At 37.2% G+C, this 23,592-nt stretch overlaps 1 protein-coding gene across 3 annotated transcripts in view; it reads left to right on the forward strand.

Annotated features, from left to right (window-relative positions):
* Positions 1–2,605: 2,605 nt before the first annotated feature.
* The window catches only part of atp7b (ATPase copper transporting beta), a 44,406-nt gene continuing 23,419 nt past the window's right edge, over positions 2,606–23,592 (forward strand). For 2 of the 3 annotated variants that reach the window (XM_022673471.2, XM_049479305.1), the window contains exons 1-6: positions 9,214–9,491; positions 15,570–16,689; positions 19,023–19,265; positions 21,403–21,566; positions 22,281–22,442; positions 23,432–23,514. In XM_022673471.2, the coding sequence (XP_022529192.2) occupies positions 9,327–9,491; positions 15,570–16,689; positions 19,023–19,265; positions 21,403–21,566; positions 22,281–22,442; positions 23,432–23,514 (1,937 nt within the window). In that variant the 5' untranslated portion in view covers positions 9,214–9,326. Of the gene's footprint in view, positions 2,665–9,213; positions 9,492–15,569; positions 16,690–19,022; positions 19,266–21,402; positions 21,567–22,280; positions 22,443–23,431; positions 23,515–23,592 lie in introns of those variants that run through there. The other variant, XM_049479306.1, reaches the window with a different exon arrangement.

A 23,592-nucleotide genomic window follows, 5' to 3' on the forward strand; every position in this document is an offset into this window, starting at 1 on the left:
AGAATCTGGAGATGTTACACATGGCACTGGAATTCCAAACATCATATATCAATGCAGTATTGTGCTCTCCACAATGGAGTACTGTGCTCACTCCATATTGGTAATTTGAGAGACCATATTAGGACAAAAACAGCAGCTTAATGCATCGTCACTAAAGTGTCTGACCAGTCCAGTTTAAAACCTGTAGTTACGCTTTGTTGACAGTGGTTCAGCAAATGAAAAACAATCAGTGCGCCAAGAGGAACTATGCATTCCCTAAAACTGTCAAACACCCATATCATAATTTTAACGTAATAAAAAGTTGGTTCAGCTATCTTCCCATAAATCAAGTGCAAAAACAGCAGCAGTGGATTCTACAGTGACTGGATATCATTGCTGGGAAAGTAAATAGTAATGTCATTATTGTTTCCCTGTAATTAAGAAGTAAAGTGTATTATTACATATATAGTGGTGTGAAAAAGTGTTTGCCCCTGTATTATTTCTTGTTTTTTTCATGTTTGTCACTCTTAAATGTTTCGGATCATCAGATAAATTTAATTATTAGTCAAAGGCAACACAGTAAACACAAAATGCTATTTTTAAATGTCATTTTTTATTATTGAGGAGGAAAAAAATCCAAAGGTACATGGCCCTGTGTGAAAAAGTGTTTGCCCCTAAAACCTAATTAACTGCTTGTACCGTCCTGGCATAAAGTGTTTGCAGTTATAATGGTAGTCAATGAGGTAGAGTCACCTGGAATAACTTTCAGTTAACAGCTTAAAGTCATTACTTTTTCTTGCCTCTTAATGTGATAGAGAGAATCAGTTGTAAAGTTGTAAAGAGGTAGAGTTGGTATACAGTGAATAGCTCTATTTGAGTATCGTTTTAATCCATATTATGACAACTACTCAACTAAGTAAAGTAAAAAATGCTTTAAGAAATGAAGGTCAGTCATTCTGAAACATTTCTAGAGCCTTGAAAGTATCCTCAAGTGCAGTCTCAAAGAACATTGCAAACGTTATGATGAAACTGGCTCTAATCAGGACTGGCCCAGGAAAGGAATACCAGAGAAGTTCATCAGTTACCAGCCTCAGAAACTTTAAAAAAGTTACCAGCACCCCAGATACAGTGGTATGAAAATGTGCCTAATTTTGTTTACAAAATTATTGCACACTTTCTGTAAATCCTGTACAACTTTATTTCACTTCTCAAATATTACTGTGTTCATCTGCTATATGATACATTTAACTGAAATTGCTGATCTGAACATCCAATGATATATAAAGGAAATTTAAAAAAATTCTATTTTTTTTTCATACCACTGTAAGAACCACCTAAATCCTTCACAGAGTATTTTTATGTTTATTACTTTCAAGTTACTACATGATTCTTATATGTTTTTTCATAGTCTGGAAGTAGGAAAACATACAGTGGCTTGGAAAATTATTCATACCCCTTAAACCTTTCCACATTTTGTCATCTTACAACCAAAAACTTCAATGTATTTTATTGAGATTTTAAGTGATAAAACAACACAAAGTATTGTATAAGTGTGAAGTGGAATGAAAATGTTTAAATTTTAAGTTTTATGGTTTTATTTAAATTTTCATCTAATAAATATCTGAAAAGTGTGATGTGTAAAAGTATTCAGCCCCCCTATATCAACACTTAGTTGAGCCACTATTTGCTGCAATTACAACTGTAAGTCTTTTGGGGTTTGACTCTACCAGCTTTGCGTGTTTAGAGACTGAGATTTTTGCCCCATTTTTCTTTATAAAACAGCTCAAGCTTAGCTCAAGTTTGCAGGTGTAGATTTTTTTTTCTATTTTTGGATGATGGATTGATCAGTGCTTTTTGGGATGCTTAAAGGTTGAGAAAATGTTTTTATTACTTAACCCTAAAGCTTTAAACTTCTCCACAACTTTATCTCTGACCTGTCGATTGAGTTCCTTGGTCTTCATGATGCTGTTTGTTCACAAGTGTTCTCTAACAAACCACCGAGGCCTTCACAGAACAGCTGTATTTATACTGAGACTAAATTAAACACAGCTGGACTCTCTTAACTAATTAAGTGACTTCTGAAGGCTGTTGACTGCACTGAATTTTATTTAAGGGGTTTTGGAGTAAAGAATACTGAATACTGAATACTTTTGCACGTCACCCTTTTCAGATTTTTAAACCATGTATCATTTTCGTACTACTTTACAATTTTGCAATATTTTGTGTTTGTCCATCACTTAAAATCTCAATATAATATATTTAAGTTTGTGGTTGTAAGGTGACAAAATGTGAAAAGGTTCAAGGGATATGAATACTTTTGCAAGCCACTGTACATAAATGTATAAAAAAGAATGTAAAGGTATTTTTAAATAATGATATATTAGCAAACATGGATATATATTACATTAATGAGATTAATTACTCTCTTCCAGAAATAATTAGTAATTAGTCATTTGTAATGCATTACTTTTTGAGTAATTACACCATTCATTGCTTGCTCCAGTCCCATATATGGTCTTATCAAGCAGGAAGAGCAACAATTGATAGTCTGTGACCGTCATGTGGTCATTAAACGAGACTGTTCTGCGAGGGCACTTCCTCCCAGAACTGCCTGATTCTCACAGTGTGCATCACTGCAGACCGAGTTCAGATATGTACTACGGCTCCATGGGGGTCACACACCGGGTGAGTGTTTCCTTTTCTTTTTTTTATTTAACCGGACTTTTATTCAGCAGATTTCCAGTTCTACAGACACATCACTACAAAACAATATTCAAAAATTACACAACAATAAAAGAATAAACACAACACAACACTACACAACACACTGCTTCATTATTATGTGTTTGTTAAGGGTTTAGTTTTTCTTTTTGTGCTTTATTACACGTTTTAACTGTAATAATGTGACTTTTAAAACAAAAAAAGTGTTGGTCACTATTCATATCATGCGCTGTTAGTGTCCTCGGCATAGTTGTTTAAATTTCATCCAAACACCATGAAACAATATATTTTCAATATATACTCTAAATAAACACAATATTACAAATATAGTGGCTTTCAAAAGTATGCATACACATTCCTTGAATTTGTTCACATTTTGTCATCTTACAACCACAAACTTAAATGTATTTTACTGAGATTTTAAGAGATAAACCAACACAACATAGCACATAATTGTGAAGTGGAATAGAAATGATACATGGTTTTAAAATATCAAATGAAATAAAAATCTGAAAAGTGTGACGTGCAAAATTATTCATCCCCCTGTGAAGGCATCAGTGGTTTGTTAGAGAACACTAGTGAACAAACAGCATCATGTAAACCAAGGAGCTCACCAGACAGGTCAGAGTTTAAGTTGTGGAGAAGTTTAAAGCAGGGTTAGACCCAAGCTTTACGAATCCCAAAGAGCAGTGTTTAATCGATCATCCAAAAATGGAAAAATAATTCTACAAGTGCAAACCTAACAAGACATGGCTGTCCACCCAAACTAACAGATTGAGCAAGGAGAGCACTGGTCAGAGAAACAGCAATGAAGCCCATGGTCACTCTGGAGGAGCTGCAGAAATCCACAGCTTGGGTGGGATAATCTACAGAAAACAGGGCAATTCTGGAAGAAAACCTGTTGGAGGCTGCAAAAGACTTGAGACTAGGATGGAGATTCACTTTCCAACAAGACAATAAACCTAAACATACAGCCAGAGCTACAGTGGAATGGTTTAGATCAAAGAATATTCATGTGTTAGAATGGCCCAATCAAAGTCCTGAGCTAAATCTCACTGAGCTTCTGTGGCAAGAAATAAAAAAAGTCTTTAACTGTTTCGCAAAAAAAGAATGGACAAAAATCTCAGTCTCTAGATGTGCAAAGCTGGTAGATACAAACCCCAAAATACTTTTTTTTTCAGCAAAAAGGTGGCTCTACCAAGTATTGATATAGGGAGCTGAATACTTTTGCATGCCACACTTTTTAGATTTATTTTTTTAATAATGACAACCTTGTATCGTTTTCATTCCACTTCACAATTATGTGCTACTTTATGTTGGTCTATCACTTAAAATCTCAATAAATACATACGTATAAAGTTGTGGTTGTGAGGTGACAAAATATGAAAAAGTTAAAGGGTTATGAGTACTTTTGCAAGCCACTGTATAGAGGTATGTTAACCCTCACTTTAAAGTACTTTTTTGTAAATTTTATACAGTTTTCTTTTTTGTAAATTTTATACAGTTTTCTTTCATGTGGGCTTTGAAGTTTTGAATGAATTTTTTTTTATATAATTAGACATTTCAATTTCTTTTTAACTCTTTTTATTTTTTTATAAAAATTATCGAACTATTTTAACCTGCCTTAATTCCTTTAAGAAATTAAACATCAACATCAGTGAAATCACAAATTTCACACGGTTTTTATTTTAAAGGACTGAAGACAATTGCTGCTGAATGGTCAGCAATTAATAATATTAATTTGACTTAAATGTATAATTTTGTCTCCATATTTAGCTTCAGTAAAGCTTAAGCTGTCCACCCTGTCATGGTGTATCAATATCAAGGTAATTAACATAATATTAGAAAATTTAAATGTATCTTTGAAACAAAACAAGATTACTAGGGATTACTAAAGTCACCCATGTTTTCATTAAATGCCAATTTTCACAAGATTTTCACTGTCCACCCTGCTGTACAGCTTGTCGCATGTGTTATATATGTATTGATGTATTTATATATATATATATTTATTCTGCAGGCATGTATGTATGTGTTTAGGGTCTGAATCTCCTTGTGTATCAGTTCTTTTCAGGATAATGCTGGGCATGGAGAATTCATTTCTTCATAGGTGTATTAGTGCGCCCCCTGCTGGAGAGTTATAATTGTCACGTGTAAAAATGTTTACGAAGAGCTATATTGTGTAATACTGTTTATATAATATATACTTTGTCCTTGATGACTCAATCAAAACTTAAAACACTTAATCAAACTGTCCAGCACTGACAGGAGATACATTTTAATATAGAAAGCATTTTTAGAATAAAATCACACCAGTGATCTCAGCACTAACTCAGTTTTTACTAAAACCTCAAATTGCTGATCTCTGTAATGCAGTTTTTACTAGTAGAAATTCTCAATTTTGACACCAGCTATGAAATAATTACTAGTAATAATATCAGAACAACAGATCTAAAGTCATTCTGACAAGACATAATACCATAGCACATATTTTTAATGTAATTCTGACTTAGGCCTGTCACAATAATTACAATATCGATTTATCGTACAATAAATGAACATGACCTGAATAATTTTTGATAATCGCAATATCATATTGTGTTTATTTGTATGTTTGTTCACATATATAACATGAACAGTATTTTAGCCAGTTATGCTTTGTCATGGTGAGCACAGAATGCAGACACGTGCAGATACTGATAAAAATGTGTTTATTATAAAATAAACAGATGTAAGACATAGTCGATACAGAAAAATGGGTAATCACCAATAACCAGAGCAATGAAGACAAAACCATACCATAAACGAGACAGTCCAGAGTTCATACACGAGATATCCAATATCAGAGGTAATCCAAGAGGCAGTAGTGAAAACACAGTCCAGGTAATACACAAGCAATCCAAAATCAGAGGCAAAGGCAATAATCGGCGTCGAGAAAACAAAGGCAAGGTCAATACACGAGATAAACAGAGACAAGAGATAAAGTAACGCTTTGTAATGAGGAGAACCTACAATACGCGGCGTGGGTGTTTGTGTGGAGTGCTCTTTTATAGTGCCAGTAATCAGTATTCAGGACTTCCTGGAGGAAGCCCGTGAGGTGTCACGTGATCAGGTGAGTGCGTGATGTCAGCGGGTGGTGCATTCTGGGTAATGTAGTTGTTGACCTGAGAACCTCCGTTAGAGCTGGGTGTGGAAGGGACAGAGGAGCTAACAGCACCAGACGTGACATGCTTCAATAACTGACTTGATACACATAGTGTGGACTAAAGTAGGTGAAGAAATAAGTATACAATTCCCAAACTAATAATAATATAATAATATATTAATATAACTATAACTAAATATATATTAATATAACTTATAATAAATGATTCATTCAAATTTTGTTGTCTTTAAAAAGTGTAAAATTGCTTTTTTATGCTATTCTGTTATCATTATGTCAGTGGCATTTAATACTCTAAATATTGTGTATCGCAAAAAATCCTGGGACGATATATATTGTCCACAAAAAAATCTTATCACGACAGGCCTATTCTGACTAGTCAAATGTTACCTTACAATTAATTTCACTGTCTCGTATCTCTTGTCATTTAATTTTAACTGCAAAAATTTTAATTACCAATATCTACAATTATTTTATTACTAGTAGAATTGTAATTACAGCTCTTTATAATGTGATTCTGATTTTAAAATAATATTTCAAGCAAAGACACAAACACACAGGAAACAACACAACATTATGCAAACCTCTAACACTAACTTGTTGTTGAAGATTGAGGGAAAAAAGCCAGTTCTTGTGCATGCACACAAACTTTTGAAAAAATCCTGCATCGGCAAATGTGTCGGTCTGCATTGTCTTCTTTGAAAAGCTTTTGGCTGGAACGCTGCTGTTTCTTGATTGGCTGTTAGGTAGCTACATTTCTCAATTTAATGACTGGTGTATGGCTTCTTCAGAACACTGTGGGAAACCACTTGATGTCTTCTTGCGAGTGTCTCAATGCATGCTTATTGCGTGAGATCTAAGAGCCTTTTTTCTGTCTGGACTGGCTGTAGAAACATTTAACTGGGATTCTCACCATCTTGTTTTCCCACCATCAATTGAGTGTAATGTTGTCATGTGACCACTAGTTGGTGCAGGCAGTATTTTCACAGGAGGCCCAAGAGTCAACAGTTTAAATATAAAGTATCATGGTGCAGAGAAGATCCCCACATAAGGACACAGGGTCTCAAGAGGTTAATTCTAAATTATCTTTAAATGTTTCATTGTAAATGAGCAACTGTGGTTAAAAACCAGGGATTGATTTCTGAACTCTTAAAACTTAATGAATATGAGCTTGTTTTCTTTGCATGATTTGAGGTTTGGAAGCTCTGCATTGTTTTAGTTTTTTCAGCCATTTCTCATTTTCTGCAAATAAATGTTCTAAATGATAATATTTTTATTTGGAATTTGGAAGAAATGTTGTCCGTACCTATGAATAGCAAAATCAGAGAAACTGATTCAGAAACTAAAGTGGTCTCTTCATGTTTTCCGGAGCTGTACAGCATGTTTTTATTTAGAGTGAATTTTGAAGCATGTATTGTTCAAGTGTTTGTATGAAATTTAAACAAATATTCTGCAGCACAAAAGGCACAGTATATAGATTTTGACTAATCTTTTGACCAAATATTTTTTTATGACACTGTATTTTCAATTTTCTTTTTAAATGTAATGTGTATATTTGTAAATGTGCAAATCGATAAACAGTGTACTTGAGAGCACACGGCACTTCAGTGATATATCTGTGTTGTCTCTGAGAGCATGTGACCGGGGTACAGTTCTGGGTAGAGTTGCACGGTGTACCGAAGGTTCGATTCTTTTTCGATACTACGTCATCACAAACGATTCGGTTCTTTAGCGTTCGATGCTTTCGATACTGTATATAGCCCAGTCACTAGCTTCAAATGAGTCAAATTAGTAGGCGCGATTTGATTCAGTTCATAAGAAAACTGATTCACACCGCAGCAGTCGGTGTGGCAGGATTCAGATAAACTTAGTGTTCTGAACAAATGAATCGATTCACGAGCAAGCCAGCAGAGCAGCAGCGAGTGTAGAATGGCGACGGCTAAAATAACAGATGTCTCTCGTCCGCGACTTGTGGACAAAACGGGCGCGAGGAGTGAAGTGTGGGAAAATAGTCTAAGATGTAGGCATCTGTTTTTTATTGATATTTTTATTTTTAAATAAAATAACGAAAACTGAAAGTGAAACTAAACTACTTTATTAGCGCTGTTTTCACTCCCGCAGTTGTACAGCGGGGGGGGGGGGGGGTTGTGCCGATTCTGTCCGCGAAGCGGGAGTCGGATTCAGTAGCGGATTCGGCACAAGGGCGGCGGCACCTCGCGCTCCGCGGTGTTAGTTGTAAGCGCTCGCGCTAGCCGCAAAATACGACAGAAAACACTGAGGGAGCTGCAGAATTATGTATGGGACTAGAATATGAGCACGAGGAGATCAAAGAGAACCTTTACCTGTGAGTAGCTCACATCAGAACACGCAAATCTCTCTCTCTCTCGCTCTCTCACTCTTTCTCTGTGTCTCTCTCTCGCACGTGAACGCCTCCGCGTTTGACCTGCAGCACTGTGTTTAGCTGTTCTTAAAAATCATTTTAATTAAATAATAGTTCTATGCTTCTATGTTACAGTGTTATTTAACATAATTCTGATCATATTTCGCTCATTTAGCAGACAAGCACCCTGATCTCTACAAAGAGCTGAGAAGTCGACAGGTTAGTGGAGTTAGTCAAGATACACTCTGTAGCTTTACTAAGATTTACTAGCGACTGCTAGTAAATCACATTAACATGGAGAGGAGTGTGCAGGAGTTTTGTTTTGGACCCGTGGTTTTCTCTATTTCTCCATTATCCCATTGGCTGTGAAACATGAACTCAAGATGTTCACGTTTTCGCGTTTCCATCGCAAATCTGTGGTCAGGCACGTAGCCTGCTTGCTCGTTACACTGAACATGGGCTTATTAAAAACGGTAAACGGTTGATTAATATAACGGAGCAGTGAGTGTTAAAATGAACATAACATTGTAATGTTCTTCTGTCTCTTTATTTTCCTTATTCAGAACTTAACTTCTGCCCGCCCGTCAGGTTCACATAGTCAGGCTACCATTACCTCTGGTTTTAGTTTTAGTTTTTAGGAAGTGTTTAGATAATTATGTTATAGTTAAGGTTATAATAACGAAACTTGTTTTTTGTACAAATGTTTCATTTTAGAATAAAAACGTTTGCACCGATTGTTCAGTGTTCAATCCAGTTCAGTCAAAAATAAACATTTTATGTTCAGATATTTTTATTGTTTTTTTTTCTTCCAAGTATCGTTTTGGTATCGAGAATCGTGATACTACAGTTGGTATCGGTATCGAAGTCAAAATTTTGGTATCGTGACAACCCTAGTTCTGGGTGTGATGCAGTGCCGGGCAGTGCACGCGGCCTGGCCGGGCAGGTGAGGGTGGGCAGTGTGCCAGCCGGGTGTCGTGTGCAGAGGCAGGGTAAAAAGCGCGCGGTTCGCCCTCAGCTCGCTCCGCACGGGACTGTCCGCGGCTCGGTCCGGTCCAATAAAGCCAGAAACTTCCAGAAAGTGAGATGAACAGGCTGGACTCGCTGGGCGGGTTCGGGAGGCGCAGGCGGCTCGGTTCGGGCGGGGAGCAGGTGTGTATGGTGGACTGCGGTCCTCCGTGCCGCTGCCCGGGGACGGAGCCGTGTGTCTGCCGCTTCTCGCAGCGCTCAGCCCGGCTGCAGGAGGGGAAGGTAAGCGCCTGGAGGAGCGGGGCTGAGACCTGAGGGCTGTTTTATTATTAGCGTCATTTTAAACGTTTTCTAAACGCTGTTTTTAGTCAGTTTCTTTTACTGTTAATAAAAGTTCTGTAATTTATTAATTTACTCGACTTTAGGAGCATTTTTAATTAACATGATAGAATTTTGGTACATTTCATTACATCTTCCACATGAAACGCAAAACAAACAAAATCTTTATTGAATCAGTTTTAAATATTATATACTAATTAAATTCATTTTCCACCATTAATAATGCTTAATAGAATAGTAACATATTTTGAGCATAATCACATAAAATATTAATTATATAAACTAACCCCCCCCCTTCACATTATTTACTTAACCTCAACCTCCATGTATACATTCAGTTTATATTTACATAAATTTATTCTGATAAGTCTTTTTTTTACTAGGTCTTTAACAGTTATAAAATCAATTGCATATAATATCTATTTTCTGTAGAATATGTAATTCCAGTTACAATTCTAAAATCCCAAAGTTCTGCTCAACTCTGTTTGGGCTAATTTAAAACTGAACAAAATCTCAAATAAAGAAGAATATATGCTCACTGTCCAGCGAAAAACAAGACAGCAACTTTACAGGAGAGAGAAAAAAATCTTCTAAACTTTCAATTAACAAGTCATTGTAAAAAAGAGTTTGTTTTGAGATTACTTGGAAGTATTTATATTGGTATGTTAATCAAGAAATTTCGGCACAGTGTAAGGAACAGTCTGTTCAATTTATGTAGTAAACTAAAAATCAACAAAAATGGAAATACTTGTTTTTTACTGGGCAGCAATGATATACATTTAATAGTATAGGGTGTTTTCTGTGTTAAAAAGGCTTTGCAAGGGTTTATGTCTAACACCTTTGAGCTTTATAATTTTTTAGACCAAAACCATCAAAAATAGAAAAATATACAGTACTAGTCTAAAGTTTCAATTGTTTAAAATGTTTAAAATGATAAATTAATAGTGAAGTCACCCAGATTATGAAGGAACAAATAAGGAATTTTGTAGTAAACTAAAAGTGTTAAACAAACCAAAATTATCTGGGAGACTGTTAACTTGAGGTTTCTGAGGCTGGTAACTCTGATTAATTTATCCTGTGCAACAGAGGCAACTCTTGCTCTTCCTTTCCTGGGGCAGTCCAGATGAAAGCCATTTTTTTCATAAGGTCTTTAATGGTTTTGTCTTTTGCAACTGCACTTGAGGATACTTTCAAAGTTCTTGAAATTCTTCAGATTGACAACCATTACTTAAAGCCTTTTTTTTTCACTTAGTCACGTAGTTTGTACATGTTTGTGACCAGTGGTGGCTGGTTAGAATGATCTGTACAAAAAATTACATCACATCTACATTTAATGCTGACCAGCGCAGCGTTCTTTAGCTTCAGTGGTACATGGCAAAAGTCATGGAATGCAGTACTAGTTCCTTCCAAAGTACATGTGGCATGTATATCACAGAGAAGTGTCAGGACTTTTGTCATATTGTCTACCTTTAGTTCCAGTGTTACTAGATGTTCTAATGAGCTTTACTGAAGTTCTATAGAGAATGTGGGAAACTTTAATTAAGGTTTAGTTGTGTGGCAAATAATCTTACCATTTTATTTGTACTTAAATTTAAATAACTTTAACAAATGTCCTGTTAAATTACTATTTGCTATAAATGGATGTTAAAAGGATTTGGTAGCTGATTGTACATGTCTTTGAACCATAGTTCCATTGATTTACCAGTAGCTTTACTTGAGCTCTTTGCTCTGCATAAAGGTCAGTGTCATAGGTTTTTAGATATGGCAGTGTACGTGTGTGTGTGTGTGTGTGTGTGTGTGTGTGTGTGCGCGCAAAACACTGATCATTGCTCTTTACTTCTTATCTCTGTCTAGTTCAACTTTTATAATGTTTCAGTTACCAGTCAATATCCCAGCTTTTTCTGAGCGAGACATGAGATTATAAATATTTGCATGCTTGTGATATTATATTACTTATTTCACTACTACTACTACTACTACTACTACTAATAATAATAATAATAATAATGATAATAATAATAATAATAATAATAATAATAATAATAATAATAATAATAATAAAATGCATACCAAGTTGGGTACTGTCTAGTTACATGTTTTCAGGATTGTGTAGTCAAGTAAAAGTAAGATTTGAATAAACTTCTATTATATTAGGTTCCAAGTATCTTCATCCCTCTACTTACCTTTAGCTTGCTCTACATCCCTCTACCTCACTCTACATTGCTGCATCTCCCTCTACTTACCTTTAGCTTGCTCTACATCCCTCTACCTCACTCTACATTGCTTTACCTCCCTCTACCTCTTTCTACCTGCCTATACCTACCTCTCTCTTGCTCTGCCTCACTCAACCTCTCTCTTCCTACCTCTACATCAATCCAGCTTGATCTACATCCCTCTGCCTCCCTCTACCTCACTCTGCCTCACTGTACCTCACTTTACCTCACTCTGCCTTACTCTTCCTCTAGCCTAGCTATGTCATGTGATCACAGTCTGCAGTGTGAAGAGATCCCGCTGTTACTGCATGAGGGTAATGCAGAATGAGTGTACTGTTATTCAGAAACTTATAGCAATTCTCATGCACATATCACGGTAATGATAGAAAATATGATTTATCGCACAGCTCTAGTAAAGAGTACAACTCTAGACACCAAAGAATACATATCAAGACACTTTGATATTACAGTATTTGTGTACACTTATATATATATATATATATATATATATATATATATATATAGATTTTATATATATATATATATATATATATATATATATAGATTTTGTTTAAGAGCCAAATATAGTAATTTAATAATACTTTGTTTGAGTATTTAATTACACATAAGTATAATTAAATAGCCACCACTCCACCTCTCCCTGCCTCATGCATGGCCCCCTAAAAGTCGGGCTCATGTGATAAGTCAGATTTGTTCAGTGTATAATCTGCTCTTTGATGTTGTGTGTGGTGTGAGACTTTAGCACTAATACGCTGGTGTGTGTGATTAGCTTGTGCTTACATAGTGGATCTGGATCAACTTGAGTTCATACAGTTCAGTTCATTACAGAATGGCTACCAAATGGATTTCAGTGTTTCCCACACTGTACTGTAGGTGGTACTGTAGACGGTGCCCCTTCCTTTCAACCGTCTCTGCATCTACAGTCGCGATTCAAAGTTTGTGACCCCTTTTTTACCTTTCTGCATAAATATAACCTAAAACATCATTAGTCCTAAAAGTTGATAGAAAGAAAGAAATTATACTTGGTCATTTATTGATCGATTTATTACATATTTGTAATAGGAAAAGTATATGAACCTTTGTGTATTGTATATTTGGGTCTCATCTGTCCACAAACATTTTTTCCAGTACATAGTCTTCTGGCTTGTCTATGTGATTTTTAGCAAACTCCAGACAAGCAGCAGTGTTCTTTTTGGAGAGCAGTTTTTTTTTTCAGCACAAACCACGTGATAAAGATTATCCACAGCATCTCAATCAGACTTTGACTAGGCCACTCCAAAACCTTCATTTTGTTTTTATAATTCAGAGGTGGACTTGTTTGTGTGGTTTGGATCATTGTCCTGCTGCAGAACCCAAGTACACCTGAGCTTGAGATCATGAACATAAACATGTTCTTTTTTTTAAATTATGTGTTAGTTTTACTCCAGACGTTACAGGACACACACCTTCCAAAAAGTACCACTGTTGTCACTCATTAGTCCAAAATATTTACCCCAAAGTCCTGGGGATCACCAAGATGTTTTTTTTGCCAAATGTAAGACAGGCCGTTGTGTTCTTTTTGGTCAGCAGTGCTTTTTTTTGCCTTGGAACTCTCCCATTAAAATAATTTTCCACAAGTCTATTTCTTATTATTGAATCTTTAACACTGACCCTAACTGAGGCAAGTGGGACCTGCAGTACTTTAAATGTTGTTCTGGGTTATTTTGTGACCTCCTGAATGAGTTGTCCATGCCCTTTTGGAATAATTTCGATTAACTGGTTCACCAGTGTTCCGTGTTTTATCCATTTGTAAATAATAGCTTTCACTGTGGTCTGCTAAAGCCTTGGAAATGACTGTGTAACCTTTTCCAGATTGATGGATGATCAATGACTTTTTTATTCTCATCTGTATTAAAATTTCTTTAGATCGGGCATAATGTGTTGCTTTTTGAGATCACATGTAATTTATGGGATGGCAAACACTTTTTTACAAAGGGCTAGATTGGTTTGGGTAGTTTTTTCTCGTAATAAATGAAATCATCATTCATAAAGGGCTTTATATATTTGCTTAGGTTATATTTTTTTATATTTATGTTTGTTTGATAATATGAAAAAGTAAGTATGAAAAAAATTTGTCTGGTCTTGTGCTTTTTACATGTATGTTGATGGTTGCTCCCAGTTTCCTCTGTTTTTTGCTTGTCAGTTAGCTTTATTACAGTTGGTTTGTTTTTTCTTGTAGTTTTCTTTTACTTTGTCTTGTTTTTTATTAGAATTACTTGCATTTATGTCCACCCATTTTCATCCCTTGCTGCAACCGTGACACTCTAGGGCAGGGGTGTCAAACTCATTTTGGCCGAGGGCCACATTGGCATATTGGCTGTCCTCCGAGGGCCAGATGTAACTTATAAATGTAATAAAATGTAACCAAATGTAATATATGTAAATGAATGTAATTACTCCTTAATGTTAAATAACTCTCAATATATTATTTATTCAATCAAATATTACAGTTGCATGGAAAAAATGTTTGCTTGTTGCTCTATTAACATAAATCCTTTTAATTTGTCATGTCATGAAATCCAAAAACTCCATCAATCAAGAACCAAACTATTCAAGTGAATAGAAATGACATCAAGTTATATTAACTTTGAAATTATTAACTGAAATAAGGCTTAATAAATATAAAATCAAAAATTGTGAGCTGTTAAGAACATAGCATTTCCTCAGATTTAGCAGTTCCTCATCCAACCACTAGTGGGAGCTGCAGCAGCAGCACCACAAGTCCGCAGTCTTTACTGAGTCAGAGCTACAGCCCAGCCACGGGCTACAGGGCTCAGCTCAGCCAGTCTGGAGCGTTTTTACAATTTTTAAGTTCTTCTGTGTATGAAATAAAGATTTTTGTAACCGAATAATACAGCTCTCTACAGTTCATCTTTCAGCCCAATCAGCTAACAGCAGCCGTTTAGAGCATGAGTCACTGCTGGGATTACATTATAAACAGGTCAGTTATCGCGCTGCTAACCTCAGGATGTTTATAACTACGGAGTTTAGTGGACACACCACGGCTGCAAGGTTAGACTGTTGAAGGCTACTGAAGACTATTAAAGGCTATTGGAGGTTATTGAAAGGGTTATTGAGGGCAGAAATCAGTAAAGGCTGGTTAGATAAGTGATTCACGTCCTCGTACTTTGCTGCGGTGAAACTGCGACTAGCGCTGTCACAGTGATGTTTATTAACGTCATTAAAACAGATTTTGTCAGCTATTGTCTTATAAATGTTTACACAGAACTTATATCTCTCCTAAAAAGCGTTTATTTTGGTCAGTAACACTCTTCGTAACACAAAAGGCATACCGGTCTTTCGCCTTGAAGCACAGCCGTCCGTCTGCATCAACTTCTCTTTTTCTGGACATTATGGGATAAACATTTATATGTCTCAATTCCACCCGCGAAGTTACACCTTCCCTCCGGCAGGGTTTCCACATCAATGACTACACTGCCGTGTAGTGGCAGTAAGCCGTAACTTTGCGGGTAATACAATCGACAAGCATTGTGGGAAATGTATTTTTTGGTCAAAGAACGCTTCTGACTTATTTATTATAGACACTAAGATCTTACAAGCTCTCGCGGGCCACATAAAAAGACGTGGCGGGCCACATTTGGCCCGCGGGCCTTGTGTTTGACACATGTGCTCTAGGGTTACAGTATTTGAATTTTAAGGCATACAAAATATGTAAAGGTTTTTACAGTTACAAAATGAATATACATTTTTAGCATTAAATAATTAAACGATCTGTTTTTGTTTGTAGGAGAATGGCAGTCCTTCTGAGGCGTGGGCCTCTAAAAAACATGGCTTCAATAATCTGGCCTACGAGCCGGGCAGTCTCAGTGACCTTAGACCAAACTCAGGTCACCCATCACGGCTATCCCTCCTCATCAGTGGCCCTACATCTCCAGACTGCGTTCAGGGTCTTCAGTCCTGGCTCTCTGCTCTCAGTGGGGTCACTGCTGTGTCTGTTCCTCAGTCAGGTTCTGGTTTAGCTTGGATAGACTTCCACCCATCCACAGTTACAACCAGAGAGATCCTGCAGGAGATACAAGGGATGGGATATGGAGTAAATGAAGTGTCGAACGCTGGGGTTTCTCAGCCTGCGCTACCAAGGCTGGAGGAAAGCTTGGTTAGGATCAGTGTGGAGGGAATGACCTGCCACTCGTGTGTACGCACCATCGAGGGGCGCATTGGAGCGCTGCAAGGAGTTCTGGGTATCCAAGTATCTTTAAGCGAGAAAGAAGCTGTTATATGGTTTAACAATGAAACAGTGAAGCCTGATGAACTGAGGAAACACATAGAAGAAATGGGATTTGAGGCTTTTGTAAAAGACCCATTGGTTCCACATCTGGCCACACAAACCGGACCTCACACACCTGACTGGCTTGAGGTGAGGTTAGGTGTGGAAGGGATGCATTGTGGGTCATGTGTGAAGAACATTACAGAAAACTTGTCTGGAATGCTGGGCGTACAGAGTGTGCTTGTGTACTTGGAAAGTAAGACATTGGATTTGAAATATGACCCATCTCTAGTGACCTTGGACACAGTTAAAGGGGTGTTGGAAAGTCTTCCTCCAGGGAATTTTAAGGTAACCCTTCCAGAATCAGGGTCTTTTCACAAACCAAGGACTAATGGCTCAATCCGTTCCCAGAACTCTGTGGAGTCACTGCAGAAGGTGACAATAGGAATAAAAGGAATGACATGTAACTCATGTGTGCAGTCCATTGAAGGACTGATATCTCAGGAGCATGGTGTGCATTCCATCACAGTTTATCTAAAGGAAGAGAAGGGAGTAATAACATTTGATTCCAGTCTTACCACCTCCACAGAACTCAGGAATGCCATTGAAGACATGGGCTTTGAAGCATTCTTGAAACAAGGTAGAGTATGCTCACATACATTTTTCAGTTATAACATATATATATATATATATATATATATATATATATATATATATATATAACATATAACATAAATGGACAGGCTTAATTCAAAAGTAGACAGTAATTTACCCTGGCAACGGTCGATTTTACACCTTGCGCCTGCGTCATTTAAATAGTAGCAACAGGGCTTGTAAATACCTCTACACAAAATGGCATTAGGGTCTTGAAATGGGGTGTGTTCAGGTACCTTTCTGGCATATTTCTATCTTGGCAACAGAAAACACAGGTGCGCCACTGACTGAAATGAACCTAGGCAGATGTAGATGGTCAAATGTTTATTGCTATCTTGGCAGTGAATTATCAACAGCCATGTGCCTGTGCTTGGCAGCTATGCACATTATTCTGTCGGCAATAAAAAATATGAACAAGCGTTAATGAGCATGTTAGTTTCCTCTGCTGAGAAGTGTTGGACACGTCCATGTAGCTGCATCCCTGAAATAGCAACGCGCCAAAGTCAGAGTGCACCTTAAAGGGAATAGCAAGTGACATGCTGATTGGTTTATTTTGCATGTTATGCCCAAAACACACCCATGATTAATTAAGAGAATTAGTGCATGCCTTCTGCATGTGCATGTTTTGAGCCTGGCAAACTGTACTTTTCCTGTTTTAATCATAGCAAAGACACACTAACATGACCTAAAGCAAGCTGCCAGGTGCACAAGTCCCACAATATACAACAATATATAAGCAGAAACAAGTTAAAATGGGTTTAAAATGGGCAAAAAACTCCTCCAAGCCAGTGTTTGAGACTAATCTGAAACATTTAGCTGCAGTTATTGCTGCACACAAGATACTGAAAGCAAAGGTTCGTATAGTTTAGCCGATTTTCACAGATATGTCATACTGGATCATTAATAAATAAATAAAGTCTAATAATTTTGTCTCATTTGTTTGATTTGGTCCTCTTTATCTGCTTTTAGCACTTAACTGATGAGTTTCTGATTCAAATGCTCAAACTTGTTTAATGACAACCTTACACCTAACAATTTTCAAGTGATTTCTCTGTCCAGAGTCAGGGTAAAATCATGAGAGTCTTGCTAGAGTCGAGTTGCAGTCAAGTTGCGGTCACGTCATCACGACCTTTTATTGTAAGGTGGTTAGGATTGAAAGTATTAGTCACCTTTTTCGTCCTGGCGTTCAGATGAAATCTAAAGTGTTTAATATTATCATAAGTCTTGAGACTTTGCTTACACAAATAGTGACGTGAACAATGTCAACAACCAATAGGAGAACTACGGAAAGCTGCAAGGCAAGGATATTGTACGTGACTGTTTAGAATAGATTTAAAAAGGAAACATTTTGCAGTTAATATGCCTTATATGGTTCTTAACTAACAGTGTAGCAGAAAAAAATAAACTGCTGACTTTTGTTGTGAGTCTCTGATAAATCACAGTATTGATATACACATTATTTGTAACTTAATAGGTAATATGTATTGTATGTAAACTTCACCAGAAGCATGATGGGAAATAATCTCAGAAAGAATCTAATTGCAGTCTTGTAATTAGTGATTCCCAGTCTTTGCAAAATCTTAGCCTCTGAGTAAAAAGTCTGTGACTAGTCTTTAGATATGAAAGGGTGTCAGACTTCAGTCTGTTTAAAGTCTTTTCAGAGTCACAACAAAGTTGTGTAGTGTATGCACAGCAAAAGTCAGATTTCTTATTAAGCCTTTCAGTAAACTATTGCTCTCAGGCTCAGCACATTTCCCTCAATTACCTTCAGCTCTGATTCTAATTCTAACAAAACAAAGCACATGTTTAATAGACAAGATGTTTTACTAGAGCTTCAGTGAGCAAGTGATTAATGTGCTTTTTAAGATTGAAAACGGTCGTCGTTTTAATCAGCCGTCTCAGAGGCAGCTGTGTGAGAAACTGAAGATTGTCTGATGAGCTAATCCGAGTCCGAATCCTCAGCCAATAGATTCTGAAGTAGCACACGGGTTTCTGTGGTTACCACTCAAGTGGGCATTCTTAAATAGCATGAAGTGTTCTTGAATGACTCAAACCCAGACATGGCAACCTTTTAAATGGCATGTGAGAGCCAAGAAATAGAGTGAGTGTCTAATCGGATTATAGAAGATTATATTACTTAGTTTCCCACTCTCTCTATTTCTGCTCTCTCTCTCTCTTTTTCTCTCACTCTTCTTTTCTGCTCTCTCTCCCACTTTCTGTATGCTTTACTATTTATACTGTGGTCATTTTTTAGATTAATTATAAGCATATGATGGGTTTATAAATTGCTATATTTATTGTCTTGTTGTCTCCTCTAAGATTCTCTTCATGGCGGCCAGGCTAGAGGACCGGGATCACACAGAAGCACATCCTCTCGCTCTATGAACCCGACTCCTCCAACTCTCAGACCGCAGACCCCTAGATCTCAGGCAGCTTCGGTTAAATCAGGAAGAGCAGGAGGTTCGGAGGAGGAGAAGTTCCAGAAGTGCTTTGTCTGTGTAACAGGGATGACCTGCGCTTCCTGTGTATCCAACATTGAGAGAACGCTGCTCAAGCATAAAGGTGCGTGCCTGTGAATACACCCTGATACACTACCATTCAATTGATTAAAACATTTAGAATCACTGTTTCTAGCAATATGAAAAGAATAAAATATACAGCGAAATTGTGTCTCCCCTGTAAAAACTGTCTGAACATTAAAACTTCTCCATCAGATTAACAGCATCTAAACATTTTGGAAAGATTTGCTAGACAGGGATTAGATTCTCCATTAAAGGTGCTGTTTAGTCCAAGACTAGGCCCAATCCCAGTCCTTTTATCTTTGAAGGTCTGTCCTTAAAACTGCTAAAGCTATTAATGTTCTTAGAATTATAGACTAACCCACTATTGTTGAATGTGTTTAGGGTGACTCGGATGATGAAAAGCAGAAAGTGTTCCTGAACTTGTTCATTGGAACTGGTGTTAACATCTCCCAGATCTCTGATATTGTTGAGGCCTCATGTCAGCCTTATATCAGCACTCATTTTGCAATCATTTTTCTACTGTCTCTCTTTCTACTTCCTTTTACCTCACTATACCTCTCTCCACCACTTTCTGCCTCATTCTACCTTAGTCTGCCTCACTTTACCTCACTCTGCCTTGAGATACCTCACTCTACCTCACTCTGGTTCAATATACCTTGCTGTAACTCACTCAACCGTGCTATACCTCGCTATACTTACTCTACCTTTTTCTGCCTCACTATACCTCAACTCTGCCTTCCTCTACCTCACTCTGCCTCACTGTACCTTACTCTACCTCACTATATCTCACTCTACCTCATTCTGCCTCACTATATCTCCTCTTTACCTCAGTCTGCCTCACTGTAACTCACTCTACATCACTCTGTCTTGCAATAGCTCACTCTGCCTTACTCTTCCTGGCTCTACCTCACTTTACCTTGCTATACCTCACTCTAAATCATTCTACCTCACTCTGCCGTGATATATCTCACTATACATTACTCTACCTCACTCTGCCTCACTTATTCACTCTACCTCACTCTGCCTCACTCGGCCGTGATATATCTCACTATACATTACTTTACCTCACTCTGCCTCGCTTATTCACTCTACCTCACTCTGCCGTGATATATCTCACTATACAATACTTTACCTCACTCTGCCTCGCTTATTCACTCTACCTCACTCTGCCTCGCTATACCTCACTCTGCCTCACTATAACTCACTCTACATCACTCTGTCTTGTAATAGTTCACAATGCTCTAGCTCACTATAACTTGCTATTCCTCATTCTAAATAATTTGACCTCACTCTACCTTACTCTACCTCAACTCAGCCTCACTCTGCCTCACTATACCTCACTCTACATCACTCTGTCTTGCAATAGCTAACTCTGCCTTACTTCACAATGCTCTTCCTCACTCTACCTTGCTATTCCTCACTCTAAATCATTCTACCTTATTCTACCTCACCCTGCCTCACTCTGCCGTGATATATCTCACTATACCTTACTCTGCCTTACTCTGCCTCACTTATTCACTCTACCTCACTCTGCCTCGCTATACCTCACTCTGCCTCACTATAACTCACTCTACCTCACTCTGCCTCGCTATACCTCACTTTACCTTACTCTGCCTCACTATACCTCACTCTACATCACTCTGTCTTGCAATAGTTCACGCTGCCTTACTTTTCCTTGCTCTACCTTACTTTACTTTACTATACCTTACTCTAAATCACTCTGCTTTGATATACCTCTCTCTGCCTCACTATACCTCAACTCTGCCTCGCTATAACTTACTCTACATCACTCTGTCTTGCAATAGCTTACTGCTTTACTCTAGCTTGCTCTACCTCACTCTACCTTGCTATTCTTTACTCTAAATCATTATACCTCACTCTACCTAATATTAAGAAATACGCGTATAGTAAGATCACAGCGTACGTGAATAATGATTCATATCATGCAGAAAGTTATATATGCACATCACAGTGTGTTTATTACAGTCTAAAAGCTCCTAGGCTGCTTTTACGAGCCATGGGAATCAAGATTTATCAAATAACCATAAAAAGACAAGTAATGAGTATATATGGATTATTATAAATCAAGCGAGTAGAACACATATTATTTTATACCTCAACGGTAGTGTATTCAGTCTTTATTATGTGCACCTGCTAATAGCTGTTTGTGTTTGTAGGGATTAAATCTGTCCTGGTAGCTCTAATGGCGGGTAAAGCAGAGATTAAATATGACCCAGAGGATCTTGACCCGGCTCAGATCGTCAAACTCATCTCTTGCCTGGGCTTCGGAGCGTCGCTGGTGGAGGAGGGTGCCATTAATGATGGAGTTCTGGACCTTTCTGTAAGTCTGTGCTGTTGTGTAAAACGTGGTTTAATAAATTACCAAAAAAGGAAGCTAAGTTTTATGAGCAATTATACAAATTAAGTCATATAAAGTGAAGTGTGCTGGCGTAGTAAAATGTGAGGTGAGTGAGGGGAATCTTGGAAGTTTTTAAAAAACAAAAAACAAATGATCTCCAATTCCAAAAAAAGTTTAAGACATTGTTTGAAATGTAAATAAATCTAATTATTGTAATTGTAAATCTCATATACCCTAATTTATTCACAATAGAAAGTAGACCCCATATGGAGCAATTGTTCCACAATTTTTAGATTGTTTTTTTTTTCAGATTGATGAAACCCTTTCTAAAATACTCTTTTATATCCAGTCATGTAAGTTAGATGTACATTTCTCCTATTGCTCTACTTTTTTCAGCCTTTTGCCCCTGTTTGAGATACGTTGCTGCCATCAAGATCTAAATGAGAAATTAAATTTTTTTTAATAGGTAAAATGTCTCACTTTCAGAATCTGATACGTGTTCTATGTTTATTGTAAATAAATATGGGTCTGCAGTATTTATAAATCATTAACAATTTTGTTAAATTTATTTTTACAGTTATAAACATCTTTTTTGAAATTGGTATTGTATTTTTATTAGCGAAGCAAAAGATCAAAAGTACCTAAGTTATTTAATGCAGCCTATGCTGTTGCTGTGTAATCTCTGATTGCCTCCAGGTGACGGGGATGACGTGCGCTTCCTGTGTCCACAACATCGAAAGCAAACTCTGCAGATCAAAGGGTATTCTAGAGGCCACCGTCTCCCTGGCAACCAGCAAGGCCCATGTGAAGTTTGACCCAGATGTGGTGGGGGTCCGTGACATCATCAGAATCGTTGAGGTGCGTTGTGTTGGTGTTATGCTGAAGATGTTTGTTGATTGAGGAACAGAGCTGTGATTGGTTCAGTGTTGTGGAGAAGAGCTGCTGGGCTTTAGCTTTGATCCCACGGTGAAAGTAATTAGCATAATGGAAATAGCTGGACTAAATGAAGAGGTGCTTGTGTGTTTCCATTAATTAATTCTGAGATGATGGAGGTGAGGGGACGAATTGAATGAATGTTTAAACATTGTGTGCTTTTTAATTAAATTTACTCTTAAAATTCTCTTTAGAAAAAAATTATTCATCTTTTTAGCTCTACTGATCATATGGGAACATTTTGTAGTTCTATAATTACAGAGTGTAGTCCTTCTGTGTCCTTTTTCACCCTGTTGTTCAAAGCTCAGGACCCCACAGGACCACAAGAGAGCAGCTATTATTCATCAGCACTGCAGTGACACTGGAATGGTGGTGTATGAGGTGTTAGTGTGTGTTGTGCTGGTATAAGTGGATCTGATACAGCAGTGCTGCTGGAGTGCCCAGCCTCTTTTTTTTCCACCATCCGTATCGTAAACGTACCAAAACATACTGAATCGTGGGGTTTATATCGAGGTGTCAACCAAACCTTTTTTTCTGTATTTTTCTGTATATTCTGAATTTTCTGTAACATTACACTTCTAGTTTTAAATGAATCAAAATGCATTATTTAGTGAGAGTGAAATCAGTGAAATCTACTTTAAAGTTGAAAGTGGATTTGCAAAATAAATCTCTCTTGAAGCAGTGAAGCAGCTGCATATACTTGTATGGCATTCATGATATATTTGATGTCTAATTACTATTGAACTCACATGGGACAGATATTAAAAGCTAAAAGGCCAGATGTGGCCCTGGAGCTGTACAATGCCCAGGTTTGTAGGTTATTTAATACAAGTGTTCAATTTAATAAAGAATTTGTGAGTTCTGTCTGTCTCTAACTCTCTCTCTCTCTCTCTCTCTCTCTCTCTCTGCTGTAGGGTCTGGGCTTTGGAGCATCATTGATAAAGAATGATGACTTGAGAAAGAACAATGATTTGGGTCATCAGGAGGAGATTCGGCAGCAAGTATCTCGTTTTCCACCTCTGTCCCTGTTTTATTAAAATAAATGAACATTGTAACACAAACAGAAATAGGGCTG

Source organism: Astyanax mexicanus, chromosome 5 (genome assembly GCF_023375975.1).
Source record: "Astyanax mexicanus isolate ESR-SI-001 chromosome 5, AstMex3_surface, whole genome shotgun sequence".
NCBI lineage: Eukaryota > Metazoa > Chordata > Actinopteri > Characiformes > Acestrorhamphidae > Astyanax > Astyanax mexicanus.